The sequence below is a fragment of the Magallana gigas genome, chromosome 6 (genome assembly GCF_963853765.1).
Source record: "Magallana gigas chromosome 6, xbMagGiga1.1, whole genome shotgun sequence".
NCBI classification, from domain to species: domain Eukaryota; kingdom Metazoa; phylum Mollusca; class Bivalvia; order Ostreida; family Ostreidae; genus Magallana; species Magallana gigas.
In genome coordinates, this window is record NC_088858.1 from 6,896,928 (window position 1) to 6,915,529 (window position 18,602).

Genomic DNA, 18,602 nt, shown 5'->3' on the forward strand with positions numbered 1-18,602 from the left:
ACCTCTATTGAATTTTGTTGACATGAAAAGTTATCGTTTTGTTTTAAAGATTTTGTGCTGTCTGTGGAATGATTTTATTTTACACGTGTACATCTAGCTGTATGACGACAGTGCTCAATATTTAGAACAGAAGAACTAAGCAACATAATTCTTCTTTTAGTTCACATTTATTTTTATTCTATTGACGATTTTTTCCCGAAAAAATAATAATTGTAATTTCAGTATACCTTGATTAAAGGAAATAAAATCGCAATTTCATCAAAGAACAAGTTTTTGGAGTATTTAACACAAGAGACAACGTAAAGATATCGCTCTTACCAGAGGGTCAATGCACCTTTTTAAAGTGAAATATATGCATGTATAAATAAAAACGCCAATTTTTTACAACTCATTTAAGACTTCAACCTTTTATATTACAAGAAATAACTTCGTCGATGATTTTTGGCGAACGTGTGAGTATAAATTTAGAATGAGGAAAAGTAAAATCTTTTCCAATTTTCAGTATTTGCGGATTTGATAAATAAAACGTAATGGATGTGTTACACCTCACAATGGTTGCGGATAAATCGGCCATGCAGCCTGTTTTTTAAACAGGTTTAGGCTATAGATGAATGTCCAGGTAAAAAGTCAGTCTGTCCAGTTGTACATACAGCTACACCAGATAACAAATGGAATTGTTAACCTGATAGGAAAGTGTAAATGCGAAACCTCCGACTTTTACTTTTATAGTGTTATCTGCCTAAAAGTTAAATAATAAATGTCCTTTATATCACAATACACGACAGTCTGATTGCACATCTGGGCTAAAAAAAAAATGATAGGAAGGAAATAACATTTGATGACGAAACATTAAGCAGTGCACAGCTGGTAACTCAATCTGATTAAAATCAGATCTTTGATCCGCTCCGACAATTCGGGACATCGAAATTGTCGGAGCGGATCAAAGATCCGATTTTAATCAGATTGCTGGTAACACTCACTTGGTATTCTGAAAAAAATTCTGCCCCTATTTTCTTTTGATATGAACTCTTTCCATGTGTTTTGCTCAATTCATACTGACACAGTGACTATTCTCTGTTGTTTTCTTTTTAATATAAAAAAGTAGGATGAACCAAAAAAAAATGTTACTAAGAAAATGGATTTATTTACAGACATATTTACATAGTTATTCCCATTCTCTCACAAAAAACATATGGCACAAAATCTCTTCCATTTCTTTAACAAACACATGAGACAAAAATAGCCAACACATTGTCAAATGATATCAACATGAAGCACATATCAAGAATATTGCACAAAATGTCATGAGGCATTCAGTCTTTGCTGTAGAATGCTGCAACAATACACAAAATAAATCGATATAATCCAGTCAGTCAAAATATATTAGCTGCTACATGCACGAAATAATGTATGTATTCTGAATCAACAGGAGACAAAAATCAACTCTTACGAATAGGAAGTGACACTATTCCTCAAGAAATACAGACAAATAAATCATTTCTTTTGATACACAGTGTTCATATAAAATCATGCCAAGTTGAAAGAGAAGACTCATGGATGTACAAAGAGTATAAATACACAGGAAACATGATATTGTACATACATGTATGTATGTAGATAGAGTGCAAGCTAAAGACAGGAAGGAATGGACACAGAAATCTAAACCAATCTGAGCCATCAAAATTTGTTCAACTCTGAGTTTTGATAGTATGAAGTTGGTGGGTGAAGCTTTAATAAAAGACTCAATGTGTCTCCAAAACACGAATTACATTTACCGGTACTATATATACATATATAACAAGCAAAATACACACATAAGTACTAATATAGCTTATCCTTTGGAAGTCCTTGCGAATTCATGCTAAATAATGACCACAGATGTATGAATGTTTTCATAAAGACACACATAGGACAGAAATGGAATGAATTTTGATCTGTCTCTATCTAAAGCTAGGGAATGCATGTTGTACATGGTCCAAACTATTTGGCAACGAATACTGGACAATCTATATCACTACGAGTCATAAAAAAAGGTTTCCTCCATCACAACATAGCTCAGAGCCGTGCTAGACACACTTCACAGAAAGCACCGAAGAGTTCCCCACATCTGAGCAGAGTCACTCAGCTCGTGGTGGTTTCACTAAAATCTCAAGGATTCCCTGCAATCACCAAAGCCTGGCCTGTTCCTCTCATTTAAACAATAGTATAGTTTTACATGTAGGTTCAATTGACTGGACTGCAACTTCAGATACATGTACAAAGAATATTTCATGAAGGTATTTCCTGAATCAATATATTTGTTAATTGCCTTAATGTTTTTTCAAATTCTGTTTTTTATATTTTGAATGGGAATTTGGGAACTCTGAGTTTTCAATCATTTGTTTATTTTTCAGTGCTTTATTTGTATCTCCTTAAGTAGGTTTCTGAGACCTCATAGTGATCAGGCTTTGGTGAGTCCTTAATTTACCTATACCACTCTTTCATGTCCTGACTTTACACATACCACTCCTTGACATCCTTCTTCTTTCCTGACTTTCCGCCCCCACCACTGTGGTTACCTAGCAATGCTCCATTACCCTGCTGTTGTTTCTTTTCTAGAAAAGCAAAGTTCTGACTTTCGTCCACTTTATACGTGCCCTCGTCACGACTCCGAAATTTATACAGTGCTATTATTAGAATGATGAGTGCTACTAAAACCCCGCCCACTATGCCTATAATAAGGGCGAGGTTTGGAGTTTGTGTCACTTCCTGTTCCCTGCTGGAGTTCGCAGGGCGTTGAGGATTATATTCAGTGGAAGGCTTAGAGCCCTCTATGTTAAGCTGTCCCGACTTTGAAGAGTTCCGGTCTGGCTTCATTAAGTTGGTGCTCTCCACTTGATTGTCACAGTTCAGTAAATCTTTAGAATAGCAAGGTCCCGTGTCAGTGCTGAAAGTCAAGACAGATTAACCATTAATCATCAATCTACCCCAAATATTTTAATGGAATCTGAAATATTAGTCTTTAGATACAGAGATGATTTTTAAGCATGCTTCTGAGGAAAAAGACATAGTTTATATCAAGTATGGCATTTTGAATAATTTCTTAAACAAAAACTTTTAAATACTGTTAAGTTAATACCGGTAAGTTAATACATGTATTAATAAATGACTAACCTTTTGGGTGGAGGTTTGGTGGTTGGTTTGTAAGTGAACTTGACCGTGGTGGAGATGATGTTGTCCGAGAATTCCTCCTGGGCACAATCGTCCTCGTCATCCTCCGGACACCTGATTCCTCCCTCTCCTGATCCCGCCGGGACTATGATGTCATCCGTTACCCCGTCGTGTGGGGTGGTCTGCTGTATCAGAAAGATGCATGTAGTGCATTACAGGGATAGGTGAAAGTCTGTTTGTTAAAATTTTTATTGAAGAAGTATTTGAAAAATTATGTATTGTCTTGATATTTTCAGGGGAAAGCAATTCATTTTTTTAAAGAATATTCAAGCATCATGCAGTTCAATGAGATAACCTCTGTTGATCTAAATACTAGTATTCCATAATTTATTATACAATCGTTCATTTTTCATAAAATTTTTGAAATAGATGTTAGTGTAAAAACAAAGCAAACCTAAAAAAAAATATGGAAATAAACTTCCAAATGTGTTTTTTTTTTTTTTAATTTCAAAGAGTTAGAAGACAATAAAAGTGTTGGAGAAAGAAAGAGAAAGGTGGGAATAAAATGGTGAAAACAAAAACGTATGGAACATCAGGCAACTAATGTTTCTTAACAGAATACATATCATCTAACTAAGCAATCCATTTTTTTTCTTTATCTGAAAAGATGGCATTAATTCTATTTGGGTTAAAGTTATAATTTCAAATCATCCACCAGTTTGCTACTTTCAATATCCAAGTTTCTCCTCTACACACTGTCATAACATGTTAGTAGTCACTCAGACCTTTCACTAACTGTTTCAGTTATGATGTATTAGTAGGAATACTTTATTGCTCCAGATCTTCCACCTATGTGGTTATGATGTATTAGTAGGAATACTTCATTGCGCAAGATCTTCCATCATCTAGTTATGATGTATTAGTAGGAATACTTCATTGCGCAAGATCTTCCATCATCTAGTTATGATGTATTAGTAGGAATACTTCATTGCGCAAGATCTTCCACCTATTTAGTTATGATGTATTAGTAGGTATACTTCATTGCTCAGATCTTCCTCCTACTTAGTTATGACGTAAAAATAGGAAACTAGGAATATTAAGAAGCTAAGATATTACATATACTTAGTTATGATGTATAAGTAGGAATAATTCATTGCTCAAGATCTTCAATCTATCTAGTTATGATGTATTAGTAGGAATTCTTTATTGCTCAAGATCTTCCACCTATTTAGTTATGATGTATTACCGGTAGTAGGATTACTTCATTACTCAGATCTTCCTCCTACTTAGTTATGATGTATTAGTAGGAAACTAGGAATATTACAAGGTAAGATCTTCCATCTACTTAGTTATGATGTATTAGTAGGAATACTTCATTGCTCAAGATCTTCAATCTATTTAGTTATGATGTATTAGTAGGAATTCTTTATTGCTCAAGATCTTCCACCTATTTAGTTATGATGCATTACTGGTAGTAGGATTACTTCATTACTCAGATCTTCCTCCTACTTAGTTATGATGTATTAGTAGGAAACTAGGAATATTACAAGGTAAGATCTTCCATCTACTTAGTTATGATGTATTAGTAGGAATACTTCATATCTCAAGATCTTCCACCTATTAAGTTATGATGTATTAGTAGTTATACTTCATTGATCATGATCTTCCAGCTATTTAGTGATCATGTATTAATAGGAATACTTCATTGCTCAGGTCTTCCACCTAATTAGTTTATGATGTATTAGTAGGATTACTTTATTGCTCAAGATCTTCCATCATCTAGTTACGATGTATTAGTAGGAATACTTCATTGCACAAGATCTTCCATCATCCAGTTATGATGTATTAGTAGGAATACTTCATTGCTCAGATCTTCCTCCTACTTAGTTATGACGTAAAAATAGGAAACTAGGAATATTAAGAAGCTAAGATCTTACATCTACTTAGTTATGATGTATTAGTAGGAATACTTCATTGCTCAGATTTTCCATCTATTTAGTTATGATGTATAAGTAGGAATACTTCATTGCTCAGATTTTCCATCTATTTAGTTATGATGTATTAGTAGGAATACTTCATTGCTCAGATTTACCATCTATTTAGTTATGATGTATTAGTAGGTATACTTCATTGCTCAGATTTTCCATCTATTTAGTTATGATGTATTAGTAGGAATACTTCATTGCTCAGATCTTCCATCTATTTAGTTATGATGTATTAGTAGGAATACTTTATTCCCCATGATCCTTTTGCCCAGTTATCATGAGTTAGTAGGGATAATTCATTCCTCATGATGTTTTGCTCCTCCATGTACCTGTTATGATGTGTTAGTTGCAATCTTCCATTCCTCATGATCCTCCACTAACAATTGCGGTTATCATGTGTTAGTAGGGATATTTCATCTCATGATCCTCCATCAACATAGTTATCATGCATTAATAGAGATCTTCCATTCCCCATAATGCTCCACTCAGTGTTTCAGTTTTCATATGTTGGTAGTGATACTTAATCTTTCATGATCCTTCACTTACTGTCTTAGTTATTACATGTTAGTAAAGATCTTTTAATCTCATGATTTTTCACTTTCTCATTATTATGTTTTATTAGGGATCTCTCATCTCTCATGGTCCTTCCCTGTCTCATTAATCAAGCATTAGTAGAGTTCATCCTCCACTTACTGTCTCAGTGATTGGATGATAGGTGAACTGAACCACTTCCTCTTCGCCCAGCACCACACCCCCCTCCTGGCCCCGCCCAAGCCCAATGTCAGCCCAGGGCTTCATCTGGTTCGACTCAGCAGGGTCGGTCTCTAGCTTCCTTGGAATCACATGATGGACAGTGTCCTCGTATCGACTATTGCTCGCCTTATAATCCACATCTATGGTCCTCCAATCCTGCTCTTGGCTGGTCATATCTTGGTTCCCGCTCCCCGACCCCTGGTAGTCTGCACGGTTGTCAAAGTCTGCGTCATCGCTCATGTAATCCAACAGAATATTTTGTGGTTCTAGTCTTAAGTCATCTTCAAGTTTTAACTCCTCAGAATTCATCAAAGAAAACTTAACGACCTTGTCTTTGCCAGACACTTGTGCATTATTTGAATTGCTAGAATGCTTGCTGCTGCTATAAGGTGAAAGTACCTCCCTAGAATTTCTTCTCTGGGTTCGCTTGATGCCTATTTTCCTAATATCAATTTTTCTGTCTATCTTAAGAGAGTGATAAACTTAATTATACAAACAACTAAAGAAAAAAAATCCACAAAAGTATCAAACTGAAGCAAAGTTTTAAATCAAAACTAAAGAATTGTCAGACTGAAAACATTTTAGTGTTCATGTATGTAAAATGGCAAGTGTAAAGAGAAGTCTAGAAATGAAAGTTTGGTAAGAATCAGAGAATGACACGTACCCTTATTCCTTCTGTTGACTGCATTTCATGTTTTCTACAATTGACATTGATTCATGTTAATAACAAAACAGCTATATTCAGGACTTAATATGGTCTTTCAATACTAAAAAAGCAAGAAAATACATTGAAAATAAATACTGACAAATTAAATGTAGAGATATATGAAGAAATACACGATTGCAGTTTCATACAGAGTATTGAGGACATAACGCAACCAGTCTGATATTTTTAGGTGAGGCCCAAGTTACCTGTCGTACCTGGTAGTAGTGGGGCAGAGCAAAACATTGCCCTCCTTCACAACGAACGGGTCCTGAACACAGGCCAGATCGATCACCCGTTTACCGTTGAACACCAAACCTACACCCCAACAGTGAGAATCAATGCAATAAAATGCAATTATGTTATTTATAAAATGTATGATAGTTGCAATGTTAAAGTTAGAATATTCATGTACTAATGATTCTATGAGCAAAAGGTAAGATGGACTAACAAAACATAGCAATTAAAGTTCAAATTACTACACCAATGGTTTGGAGAGTAAACAAATTGAATTGACAAATTAAATTTAAAAATCTAATGACACAGTAAAATTTAATCAGATGAAGTAAATTAAAATGCTTCTCAGAAACAATACCTGAAATAGATCCCCTGAAGAATGGTTTCTTTCCATTTCCACCCACAATGATTTTGGATTGGTTGTTGAAAACACTCCATTGTTGCTCTTCTCCTATAATTAATATAATATAGTTAAACTATTAATTATCGGTAATTCACAGAATATTTCATGTAACTATTACAAAATCTTATTTGAAGCTGTCATTTTCTTTGGAGTTATCTCTCATTGCTCGTAACTCATCAATTTCATAAATTCAACAGGAACAAACTGTTCAGTCGAGAGAACTTTATATACAATGATAACCTAGAGACAAGTGCACATCCATTACCTGGAAACTCATTCACAGAGAAAAGCTTGGATAAAAAACCTGATGCATTAAAAAGGCAGAAGTAAACATCACATGTACAATGTATTTTGCATAAATTCATGGATTGGGATCATCAGTTTTTGGGGGATCACAATTTTGTGGATTTTATGGATAAGTACCGAGTACCCCATACATACAACATACATTTCTATTATTACTTAAGAAATTACTTTATTGAATCATTTCATCATAATTTGTTTGAGAAAATCATCAGTCCATGCAATTACATATTAATATTATCAGCTGTTACTTTTGAAGAATCCACAATGATTTGTGTTATCCTTCCCAAAAACTTGATGTAATCCCTTCAATCTTTTGTTTAAATACCTTCACACAGGTATTACAAACATTAACATACATTGTATTACATTACATGTACAAATACATTTGTAAATAACTGCCTGAAAAACCGTGCAGGAATGGTGAAAACATAACCTTTAATAAAATGATAAATTTCACTAATTTAATCCACAAAATTGATGCCTATTAACATTAAAGAATGCACAGTAGACAGGTGTAACTTTTAAGTAGTTTACTGTAAAACTGGTAATTTACGCGTAAGGGAAAGGACTACATGGTTGTGGTATTATGCTTTTCTTGTCCCAAAATTAAAGTTCTATAGAAAGCTTTGCAAATAAGGTTAAAGATAGTTGAAATCGTATTGAATAGGTACATTAAAGGTTATCACCTCAATGTTTTTTTTTTTTACTAGGAAACATACAGTGCATATTGCTTGCTCTAGTATCTTTTTTAAGTATGATGTGTAAAATCATGTAAAAATCTTACTTCAGCAGACCTGCGCTCTATAATTTCAAAAGCAAAATATGAAGGATAATGACAATATTTTCATTTGTTTGCGCATTTGCAGGAATGAGCCCATTTTAGTGATGTCATAGATAAACACCAACATGTATTAGACAATGAAGAACAATATCTAGATATATATAATAGACATCCTTTGTATAATGTTTCATGAAGATTTGATTTTGATATGATTAAAACTGGGGGCAGATATTTGTACATATCAAGTGTAGTCCTTTGTACCAAGTTTATAGTACTAGTATAATAAATGTTACTTGTTCATATACATGTATTTAAAAAAATAGCTCACGTACTGCAGTTTTCTAGTCTGGTTTTATGTACACACTCTGAGCTAACAACTTGAACAAATAAAAAACATTTGAATCCAAAATATACGCTGGCATTTCATGGCTAAATTATTGTCTTTAAAAAAGACAGAGACAAGGGTGTTGAAGCCCCTTAACTATTACAGTGGATGGCTCTCGGAGTTTATGGATCCCCAGAGCAACCTTGGTCTATGACTGTGGGTCCTCCCCTCATGTATATGAGTGCCAGCTATCCGCTGTTTGAACTCGCAGTGTCCACTCAAACTTTCCCCCCCAGCGTTCAGGATGTATTTGATTCCGTGCTGGCTAGTCTCACAAAAGAGTCAATGTTAATATTCTGTACACAATGACTATTCCCCTTTGAGGGCAATGGTGGGAGTGTTTTATGGTAAGTAAACAGTCCCAATATTTACAAAACATCCGACACAAATAATCTAGCTACTCTTAAAAAAATTCAATACAAAAAATACCCCAAAAATACATCTGAATGAATACAAGCATGCATTTAAGCTTTTAAAACGTAATTGCATTCTCACACATTTCTCAATTTAAAAATATATTATTGAATCTACACAGTAATCAATGTTCAATAAACATATTCAGACATTGTATGACCCTGAATTATTGGATGACTGTACAATGATCTATGTTTACAATGAAATCCTGAAAACCAAACAGTATTCATACACACTGTTTGACTTAACATGTGTTCTATTCTTTCCTGTGTTGATATTCAACACTACTCATGTACATAGATACATGCATATACAAATGATTTTAGTTTTTCATTCACAAGATTTTTAAATTTAGCTCATAACAAGATCCATGATACAAGCATGTGAAAAAGAAAAAAGAATGACTAGAAATCAGAGAGTACCTAACATCACAGGTTCCTACTTATAGGATCACTAATAATTAAAGGGGCATGGTCACCATTTTGGTCAAATTTTATTTTTCTGTTTTTAATATTTACAATGCTTTATGAACGCATTTCTAATGATCACATGAAATTTCGTTGCCAGTCGTTGAGTTTTAGGCAAGATACAGGGCTCGCAATTCTTCGTAATGTAAACAGGGCTCGTTCCCTGATTTTGTTTACATAGGTTCAATATACCAGTAAAAATCTTTTTTAAACTGATTTGTCTATCCTCTTATTCATTTTAAGCATGAATTAACAGTTCCTAACGATTAATACATTCATTTTGTGTTCAAAACTAGAATTTTCACTTCAACATTCAAAATGTAAACAAAAGCTTTGTTTACATAGCGAAGAATCGAAAGCTCTGTAACTTGCTTATAACACAACAAATGACACTCAAATTTTGGATGCCTTTTTAAAATGCCTTACTGAAGCATTGCAAACACTTAAATCGAAAAATAATTTTTGACCAAAATCATGACCGTGTCCCTTTAAACTGTTTTACAATTGCACTCATTTTAATTTCATATTATAAATAACTAAGTTTGCCTTGACTTTATCCATTACACATCTTTTAAACATGGTTTATTGGAAATGTACTTACATAAAAATATGTATACAACAAGAGCACTTCTTTTAGATATTAAAGCCATTGACAATATAAAATAAGTATGCATTATATCCCCAAAGTAGGTTTTATTGCACTTACTGGTGGGGTCCTTTCTGATGACATCATTGCTGTCGACCTGTAGCGTGGCTGCTGCCCCGTCCCTGGTTACCTTGACAACATGATAGTTCCCGTCAGTTACCTTGGTGAAGTGGTCTCCAATAGGAACGGACATCTGTGACCCCATGTTGTAAGACACAAACACGGAGCCATTAATCTGAATGAAGAAAACAGATGAAAGTGATAAGACACACCTAGGACTGACCATGAAAAAGCACAACCCTGCAGATCACTTGGATTGCTTCCTCTTGCTGTATGCAATCTGTGTGCCAATTTTGACAACCCTATTTCACACAGTATTGCCTTTAACTCCACACAAAGTGCAGACAGATACACCACTGCATTCAATAAAACCTCAGTCAAAAGACAGTTATAGTGTCTTCTGATTTTTTAAAATAGCCAGCTTTCTGATCAAGCTTACGATTTCTACTTCCAGGAAGTCCGCTCCTGTCTGACTCTCCACACGTAAAAGAGTCACTTGTTTCTCCTGACTGGAGCTCGTCCGGAACCCGAAGGCCAGTCTGTCGCTGGTCCGGCTAGGGAGGGAGTCAGGGGGGTAGTAGTAGGTAATCAGCCCCGGGGTGGGACCAAATGTGGCTGACATGCTCTCTGAAAAGACAATCACAAATCAGGCTCGAACGAGGAATAAATGATGCAATATACATGCAAATGTTGGCGTTTCAATAGATTATTTCAACAGATTATTTCCCATGAGATGTCAAAGTAATTGCTGCACGCAAATTTTCAGCATCAGAAATTAATTCCTTTCTAGATTATGCATTGCAATAATTTGTTATTCAAATCATGTTGATAGAATTGTTCATTGCTGTTAAAATTTTGTTTTCTATTCCTAAAAAGGAATGAATTTCACAAACAATGTAAATCTTGTGTAATGTATAACATGACAAGACACCATCCTACCTTGCATACACCTTGGTCCTGTGTAAGAGGTCATTTTACAGTCACACTGGAAACTGTTCCACTGCTCTATACAATACCCTCCATTCATGCAGGAATCTGCACGGCAGCTATTACTGGCACCTTGATCCAGAAAAAACATCACAGAATACACATAGTTGCAATCAGTGCTTTGCAGTACATGAATAAAGACTGAACAAAAAGACTTCTATGAAGAGAATAAACTTAGCAACAACAGCTCTTTTATGAACTGTTACCTTGACAACCCTCCTCTACACCATAGTAAATCTTCTCTGCTTCTCTGAATAAGTTAGGCCTCCGCCCATTAAAGTCGACAGACGCCATGCATCCCTGGAATCCATAAGGTGATGAATACGGAATGTCATTGAACATGGACTTACTGACTCCCCCGACATAAAGGTAACCAGTCAGATCCAGATGCAGCTTGGTTGACCCCGTGAGGTCACTGATGGTTGGATGTTCATCGTCCACGCGGATCTGGATCTGCTCAAGCCCCGGTCGTTGTACGGACACCAGGTGCCACTGGTTGTCGTTGAGTCGTTGCTGGATGTTGACCACCACACGCTGTGGGCCCCCGCCCATGTTAAACAGGACGTGGAGATACCCATCCTGTAGCTCTATAGCGATGAAATCCGGTCCCTGGCCACCGTTATACAGTAACAAACCATACAACTCAATTGTCTTAAATTGGAAGGAAATGGAAAACTGAGACCTGGCAAGCAGTTTGGGAAGAGTAACATATGCATCTTTTGACTTGAATGTCACAGTGTCCTTAAGAACTGGAGCATCCGAGTTAAACTGAGCAGTGATATTCAGATTTGGAAGTGAATTGGTCTTGGCAAGCTGGATAATCTCCTTGTTGTTAAAGTAAAACTGTTGCATAGATCCCACAAAGCTAGGAATTTGGTGGAGATATAAGTCATCCTTTGGCATGATGCTTCTACCTACCTCCATCTGTAGCAGGTTCATTGACTGGTGCACTCTGGGATATGTATCTGGAAAACAGACCCAATAAAAGTAAACATATGAAGCAAGAAGTTTTACAACAAGATAACTTTGTGCAATCAGTTATTACTAACATTTTATTGCATTTATTGGTGAAAAAACCAGCTAGGTCAGTGGGCCATTCATTGCTCACCTGAGTTACTGGTTACTGAAACAAAGCAGACCAAATCAATATTTGTGCAATCTGTATGCTTGGATTTGTAAAAATATTATTTTGCTTGTAATCAAGCTTGTTTTGTTTAGTGCTTTGTCTCTGTTTTATGTCCATTACTAATAAGACAGCATCACTAGTTCTTTTAAATAAAACCTGAAGAAGAGAAAAGATGGAAACAAAACATGCAGAGGACAGACATCTTTGAACAGAAAATCCCATAACTGTCTCTGACTCAGGCAAGCTCATATACGAACTTTGTCATCTCCATCACGAATTTTTAACAACATTCCCATATAAATATGGTTTTTGCACACTCAACAATAAAACCGCCAAACACAATAGAGATAAATAATCTAAAAGTCTATAAATAAGCAGTTCTACAATCTCCACCATGCAATAAATCAGTACATACAGAAATGCAATTACCAGAAACAAGAAAATTGCAGATGTGCAATAACAAAGCAGTCACAAAAGACCAAATAAATGACAATTTTAATTTCAAATCACTTCTATGATATTGCAAGTCTCCAGAGACATTCAGCACAGAGGTGCACAAGGATGAAGTGACTAATGCCAAGTGGGAGTAAGAAAAAAATAGGGATGAAATGAAAAACGCGTGAAAGCAGGGACAATGGAGGGAACCAGGCATAGTGACATTGCCAGGAAGGCCCGAGGATGAGAAACAAGTATATTTACCAGAAGGCAATGGGCCGGGGGAACCTAGCAACAAGAGTTTTATGTTCATGACCTTCACATAGGAGGAAGAGAATGCTACTGAAAAATAGAGAAGAATCAATCAATAGAGAGACTGCTGCAGGCCGCTAAGACCGGGTCTAATGTGTTGTGTTCAAATCTTTACATTATTATATTGCCGTTATCTGATTGCTTTACACAGATTGGGTCATACAAAGAGTTCCCTTTTGGTTTTCTGTAATTTTTACGACAAAGATTTAAAATGAGACTTGAAATTCGAAACAACGATTTAAAGCGTCTCTATGGGATAAGAATTTTAAAATTCTTAATATCATATGTAGATTTCTAGTACGGTAGATAGAGCTAATATAAGTGCAATTAATCAAAAGACAGGTGTGATATCTTGAATGTTACCTGCACTAGGGTAATTGTCGTCTATTTTCAGGGTGAGTGTATCCCCTCGCCTTGTCATGTAAACAGTATGCCAAGCTAGGTCATTTAGTCTCTCTCGGCCAATTGTCATTTGCTGAAAAAGTAAAAGTTAAACACCTAATTTTTATACTGCAACATCAAAACACTTAAAAATTGTATTATGTCCTATAAATTTTTGGCTCACTAGTGATACCCCCGCTCTGATGTGAATATGCAAAAAAAGCAAAGTCATCATTTAACAGGAAGTTGACATCCGATTGAAACAAAAATATATTCAACAATATGGCATGCCAAAACAAATAGTGTGTAAAACTTTCAAGCATCTGCGATAAATAGCTGCTGAGAAATCTTTGACGAAAATTTGGGCTAAAATTAAACAAAGTCGACATTTAACAGGAAGTTGACACCCGATTGGTACAGAAATATATCCAACGATATGGCATGCCTATACAAATATTGTGTAAAAATTTCAAGCATCTGCGATAAATAGTTGCTGAGAATTCTTTGACGGAAATTTGTTTGAAAATTTTGGCAAAAAATAAACAAAGTCGTCATTTAACAGGAAGTTGACGTCTGATTGGTACAAAAATACATCCCACGATATGGCATGCCTAAACAAATAGTGTGTTAAAATTTCAAGCATCTACGATAAATAGCTGCTGAATAAATCTTTGACGAAAATTTGGTTGAAAATTTTGGCAAAAAATAAACAAAGTTGTCATTTAACAGGAAGTTGACGTCTGATTGGTACAAAAATATATCCCAGGATATGGCATGCCTATACAAATACTGTGTAAAAATTTCAAGCATCTGTGATAAACAGTTGCTGAGAAATCTTTGACGAAAATTTGTTTGAAAATTTTGGTTAAAAAATAAGCAAAGTCATCATTTAACAGGAAGTTAACGTCCGATTGGTACAAAAATATATCCCACGATATGGTATGCCTTAACCAACACTGTGTTAAAATTTCAAGCATCTACGATAAATAGTTGCTGAGATAAATGCGACAGAAATTTTTGTTACAGACGGACAGACAGACGGACAGACAGACAGACACACAAGGGTAAAACAGTATTCCCCCTCTCCTTCGGAGCAGGGGTATAAAAATGGGATACAGCAAATAAAAAAACACTACACGTTTACTTCAAATTTTGCAAAATTTACAAAAAAAAAGATTTTATACCAAATCCAACTGATCCCTTGATCCTTATATTCCCCTATCTAAGACCCCTAGCTCCTCATTGACACTTTGATTCCCATTGACCCCTTGCTCCTCACTCACACTTTGATTCCCATTGACCCCTAGCTCCTCACTGACGCTTTGATTCCCATTGACCCCTAGCTCCTCACTGAAGCTTTGATTCCCATTGACCCCTAGCTCCTCACTGACGCTTTGATTCCCAATGACCCCTAGCTCCTCACTGACGCTTTGATTCCCAATGACCCCTAGCTCCTCACTGACGCTTTGATTCCCATTTACCCCTAGCTCCTCACTGACGCTTTGATTCCCATTGACCCCTAGCTCCTCACTGACGCTTTGATTCCCATTGACCCCTAGCTTCTCACTGACGCTTTGATTCCCATTGACCCCTAGCTCCTCACTGATGCTTTGATTCCCATTGACTCCTAGCTTCTCACTGACACTTTGATTCCCATCGACCCCTAGCTCCTCACTGACGCTTTGATTCCCATTTACCCCTAGCTCCTCACTGACGCTTTGATTCCCATTGACTCCTAGCTTCTTACTGACACTTTGATTCCCATTGACCCCTAGCTCCTCACTGATGCTTTGATTCCCATTGACCCCTAGCTCCTCACTGACGTTTTGATTCCCATTGACCCCTAGCTCCTCACTGACGCTTTGATTCCCATTGACTCCTAGCTTCTTACTGACACTTTGATTCCCATTGACCCCTAGCTCCTCACTGATGCTTTGATTCCCATTGACCCCTAGCTCCTCACTGACGTTTTGATTCCCATTGACCCCTAGCTCCTCACTGACACTTTGATTCCCATTGACCCCTAGCTCCCAAACTGATCCCCTGGTTCCTACTGACCCCTAGCTCCCAACTGATCCCGTCATTTGCTCCCCAATAATTCTAAAAATCCCTATTAACTTCTATATCTCCATTGATTTTCAAATCTCCTATGACTTCTTAAGATTCCCAGTAACTTCTAGATCCCCACTGATCCCTAGCTCCCTAGTAGTCCTAATCCTCATTAACCTCTAGATCCCGATTGCTCTTTACATCCATATTGACACTTAGATCCCCACTAAACCCTAGCTCTCCACTAACACAGTTTTCCCACTGATCCCAACTAATTAACCCCTTGCTCTCCATTGATCCTTAGATCCCCATTAACACCTAGATCCCAATTGATCTTTAGCTCCCCACTGACTTCTACATCCCACTGCCCCTAACTCCCCGTTGACTTCTTTATTCCCACCTCTTTTTGGTTGCTGATGCTGATCTCCAGTTTGAGCTTCCCCCTGTCTAGGTATAGCAGCAGCATGTCCGAGGACTTCTGGGAGGAGGTGACCAGAAGAAGACCGGATTCCCGCTCTGTCCGGAACCGCAGTGAAATGTCCTCCACCTCAGTCACTGACTCCTCAGGAAATGCCACTTTCATGTACTGACCACCATCAAAATTTAGAGTGGATGCAACTGAATCAAAAAGCCAACAAAACATTTTATAACTAATAGTATACACGGTATATAGTAATGATTTGTGGAAATCTTTTTTTGCATATTTATTTGCAAACAATTTCATCTTGATCAAAGTGATTTAAAATAGCAAGGAAAAAACAGAGGATTCCTCATATTAATGATATATGTATCTATTATTATAAAATCAAGTTATAATTTTCAGGGAAAAGCAAGTCAAAACTGACATTCATATGTAGATAAACATTTTTATGTATGTACCCAATAAAAATGTTCATACTGACTTGAACATCAATTCACTTGTTGTTGATAAAGGCAAAAATCTTAACCAAAAAAGTATCAACAACAAAGTTCATTGTCTTTGGACATGAAACTCTGCAATATCCTAAGATTAAATAACTGTCCATGTTTGTAAGCCTTAAGTGTACATTTTACTTCCTGCAGGGAAATCAATATTTTACAGGGATGGAGATTAGCCTGTTAAACCAATTTCCATATATTTGGAGGATATAAGCAATATACTCCGAGTTTTCCAGAAATGGTGTGCTGCCATTTCTTACTGAAGTCAAATGGACTGCATGATGAAATGGCAGCAGATTAGGAATAGACTTAATGGAAGGTATCTGGTTTTCTACAAATGCCCCGACTCATCAACATCCCACCACCATCAGATATACAGTACATCTATCAAATTGCTCAATTGGACAGATAGTACATCGCAGTCTTGATTAATTGCCAAATCTCAGACAAATATTCCCTGTGATGACAATTTGGCTTTGGATAAGGGGGGCCTGAAAATCCATCTAATGGCAGTGGTAAGGGCATTAAACCAAATAAGTCAGACAAACTGATGCCAGAGCCTTGATTTGATGGTAAATTCAGCTTACCAATTTGTTGCTTTGTCTTCCTAATGAACACTAAGAAGAGATATTCCTAATATGGTAAGCTCCTGTTTTACAATACATTTGTTGTGGTAACATGTATATATCATTTTCATGAACTTTGGAAATAAAATTGAGTTGTTTTAGGATACATTTGTTAAGTAACTTGTATATACTGATTACCAGTGTATTCATGAACTTAAGCTACCGGAAACAAATTATTGAGTCAAGTGTGGCTACTCATAAAAAGATCAAATAAGTAGTTTGCTATAACTTGAGTTTGATCATTCTCCTATGCACTTCTCACATGTTTAATATTTACAATGACAAAAAATGTGACTACTGTTCCGAGAGTAGATGAGTTTTAGTGATTCTATCAATATTTATGCCTACTAAGATAATGGAAACGAGCACAGATGTTGGCACAACCTTATTAATTCATGCTTACTGTCTCCAAAAACGGCAAAATGTTTGATTAAGTATTCCTCCATTAATAACTTCAAACAGAGAAATTGATCTGCCCCATACCCTAATTAAGGGACCATTCTGGTTTCTGGGGCTGGTTTTAGCCATGGTGACTACATACTTCACAAATAATCATCACTTGTAAATGGATGCATTTCCTGAAATTAGCCAATTGATCTAGATCACAAAATCCACAGGGGAGTTGCATATTATTTTGCATTAACTATCGTTTTGAACTACATCAACAAGATCTGTACCAGCATCAGATGCTTTTTACTGAGCTAATGGCCAGCTAGCAAGGAGAAAGAAAGCATTCACCATCCAGATCCTACTCTTTATAGCGATCACTCAGACGATGACTGCAAAACACAGCGTCTACATCTGATGATCCAGTACCAAAAACTGTTCTGATATCAATGCCTTCTGAAGTTTTTTCTTATCTGTTTTGATATTTAAGTACATGCTAATGTGTGAACCAAAAATTTCTAACATATTTACTGGCTCTGATCAACACATAGTTACGGTAAACAAACTTGTGCTTAAAAATTTCATCCAAACAATTTTCAAGATACTCCAAGCAAAGTGTATACATGTATTACTTTATACAGTAAATGAAAAAAAAGGGCACTTTTATTGATGTAAAATAGTTACCATTATCAATGACTGACAAAACATTCATACCAACTGTCCAAATTTTTCCTAAGCTTTTTTTTTTCCCACTATGACTGCACTCACCTGACTGATACTGTGTACGATATCCCCTATAACTTCCCACCTGTCCTATCACCTGAGCCCACTCACCTGACTGGCATTAATTGTGTGCCACTGTATGATATCCCCTTTAACATCCCACCTGCCCTATCACCTGAGCCCACTCACCTGACTGGCATTAATTGTGTGCCACTGTATGATATCCCCTTTAACATCCCACCTGCCCTATCACCTGAGCCCACTCACCAGACTGGCATTAATTGTGTGCCACTGTATGATATCCCCTTTAACATCCCACCTGCCCTATCACCTGAGTCCACTCACCTGACTGGCATTAATTGTGTGCC

At 36.3% G+C, this 18,602-nt stretch overlaps 1 protein-coding gene across 12 annotated transcripts in view; it reads right to left on the reverse strand.

The window, feature by feature from the left end:
- Positions 1 to 1,124: 1,124 nt before the first annotated feature.
- Positions 1,125 to 18,602, reverse strand: part of LOC105328103 (neurexin-1) — a 54,815-nt gene continuing 37,337 nt past the window's right edge. For 5 of the 12 annotated variants that reach the window (XM_066089271.1, XM_066089270.1, XM_066089268.1 and 2 more), the window contains 14 exons: positions 15,981 to 16,198; positions 13,514 to 13,625; positions 13,103 to 13,180; positions 11,484 to 12,242; positions 11,230 to 11,349; positions 10,730 to 10,917; positions 10,291 to 10,465; positions 7,497 to 7,535; positions 7,187 to 7,279; positions 6,801 to 6,909; positions 6,553 to 6,586; positions 5,829 to 6,353; positions 3,154 to 3,335; positions 1,125 to 2,926 (listed from right to left, as the gene is read on the reverse strand). In XM_066089271.1, the coding sequence (XP_065945343.1) occupies positions 2,494 to 2,926; positions 3,154 to 3,335; positions 5,829 to 6,353; positions 6,553 to 6,586; positions 6,801 to 6,909; positions 7,187 to 7,279; positions 7,497 to 7,535; positions 10,291 to 10,465; positions 10,730 to 10,917; positions 11,230 to 11,349; positions 11,484 to 12,242; positions 13,103 to 13,180; positions 13,514 to 13,625; positions 15,981 to 16,198 (3,065 nt within the window). In that variant the 3' untranslated portion in view covers positions 1,125 to 2,493. The remainder of the gene's footprint in view (positions 2,927 to 3,153; positions 3,336 to 5,828; positions 6,354 to 6,552; positions 6,587 to 6,800; positions 6,910 to 7,186; positions 7,280 to 7,496; positions 7,536 to 10,290; positions 10,466 to 10,729; positions 10,918 to 11,229; positions 11,350 to 11,483; positions 12,243 to 13,102; positions 13,181 to 13,513; positions 13,626 to 15,980; positions 16,199 to 18,602) is intronic. The other 7 variants (XM_066089273.1, XM_066089276.1, XM_066089275.1 and 4 more) reach the window with 7 other exon arrangements.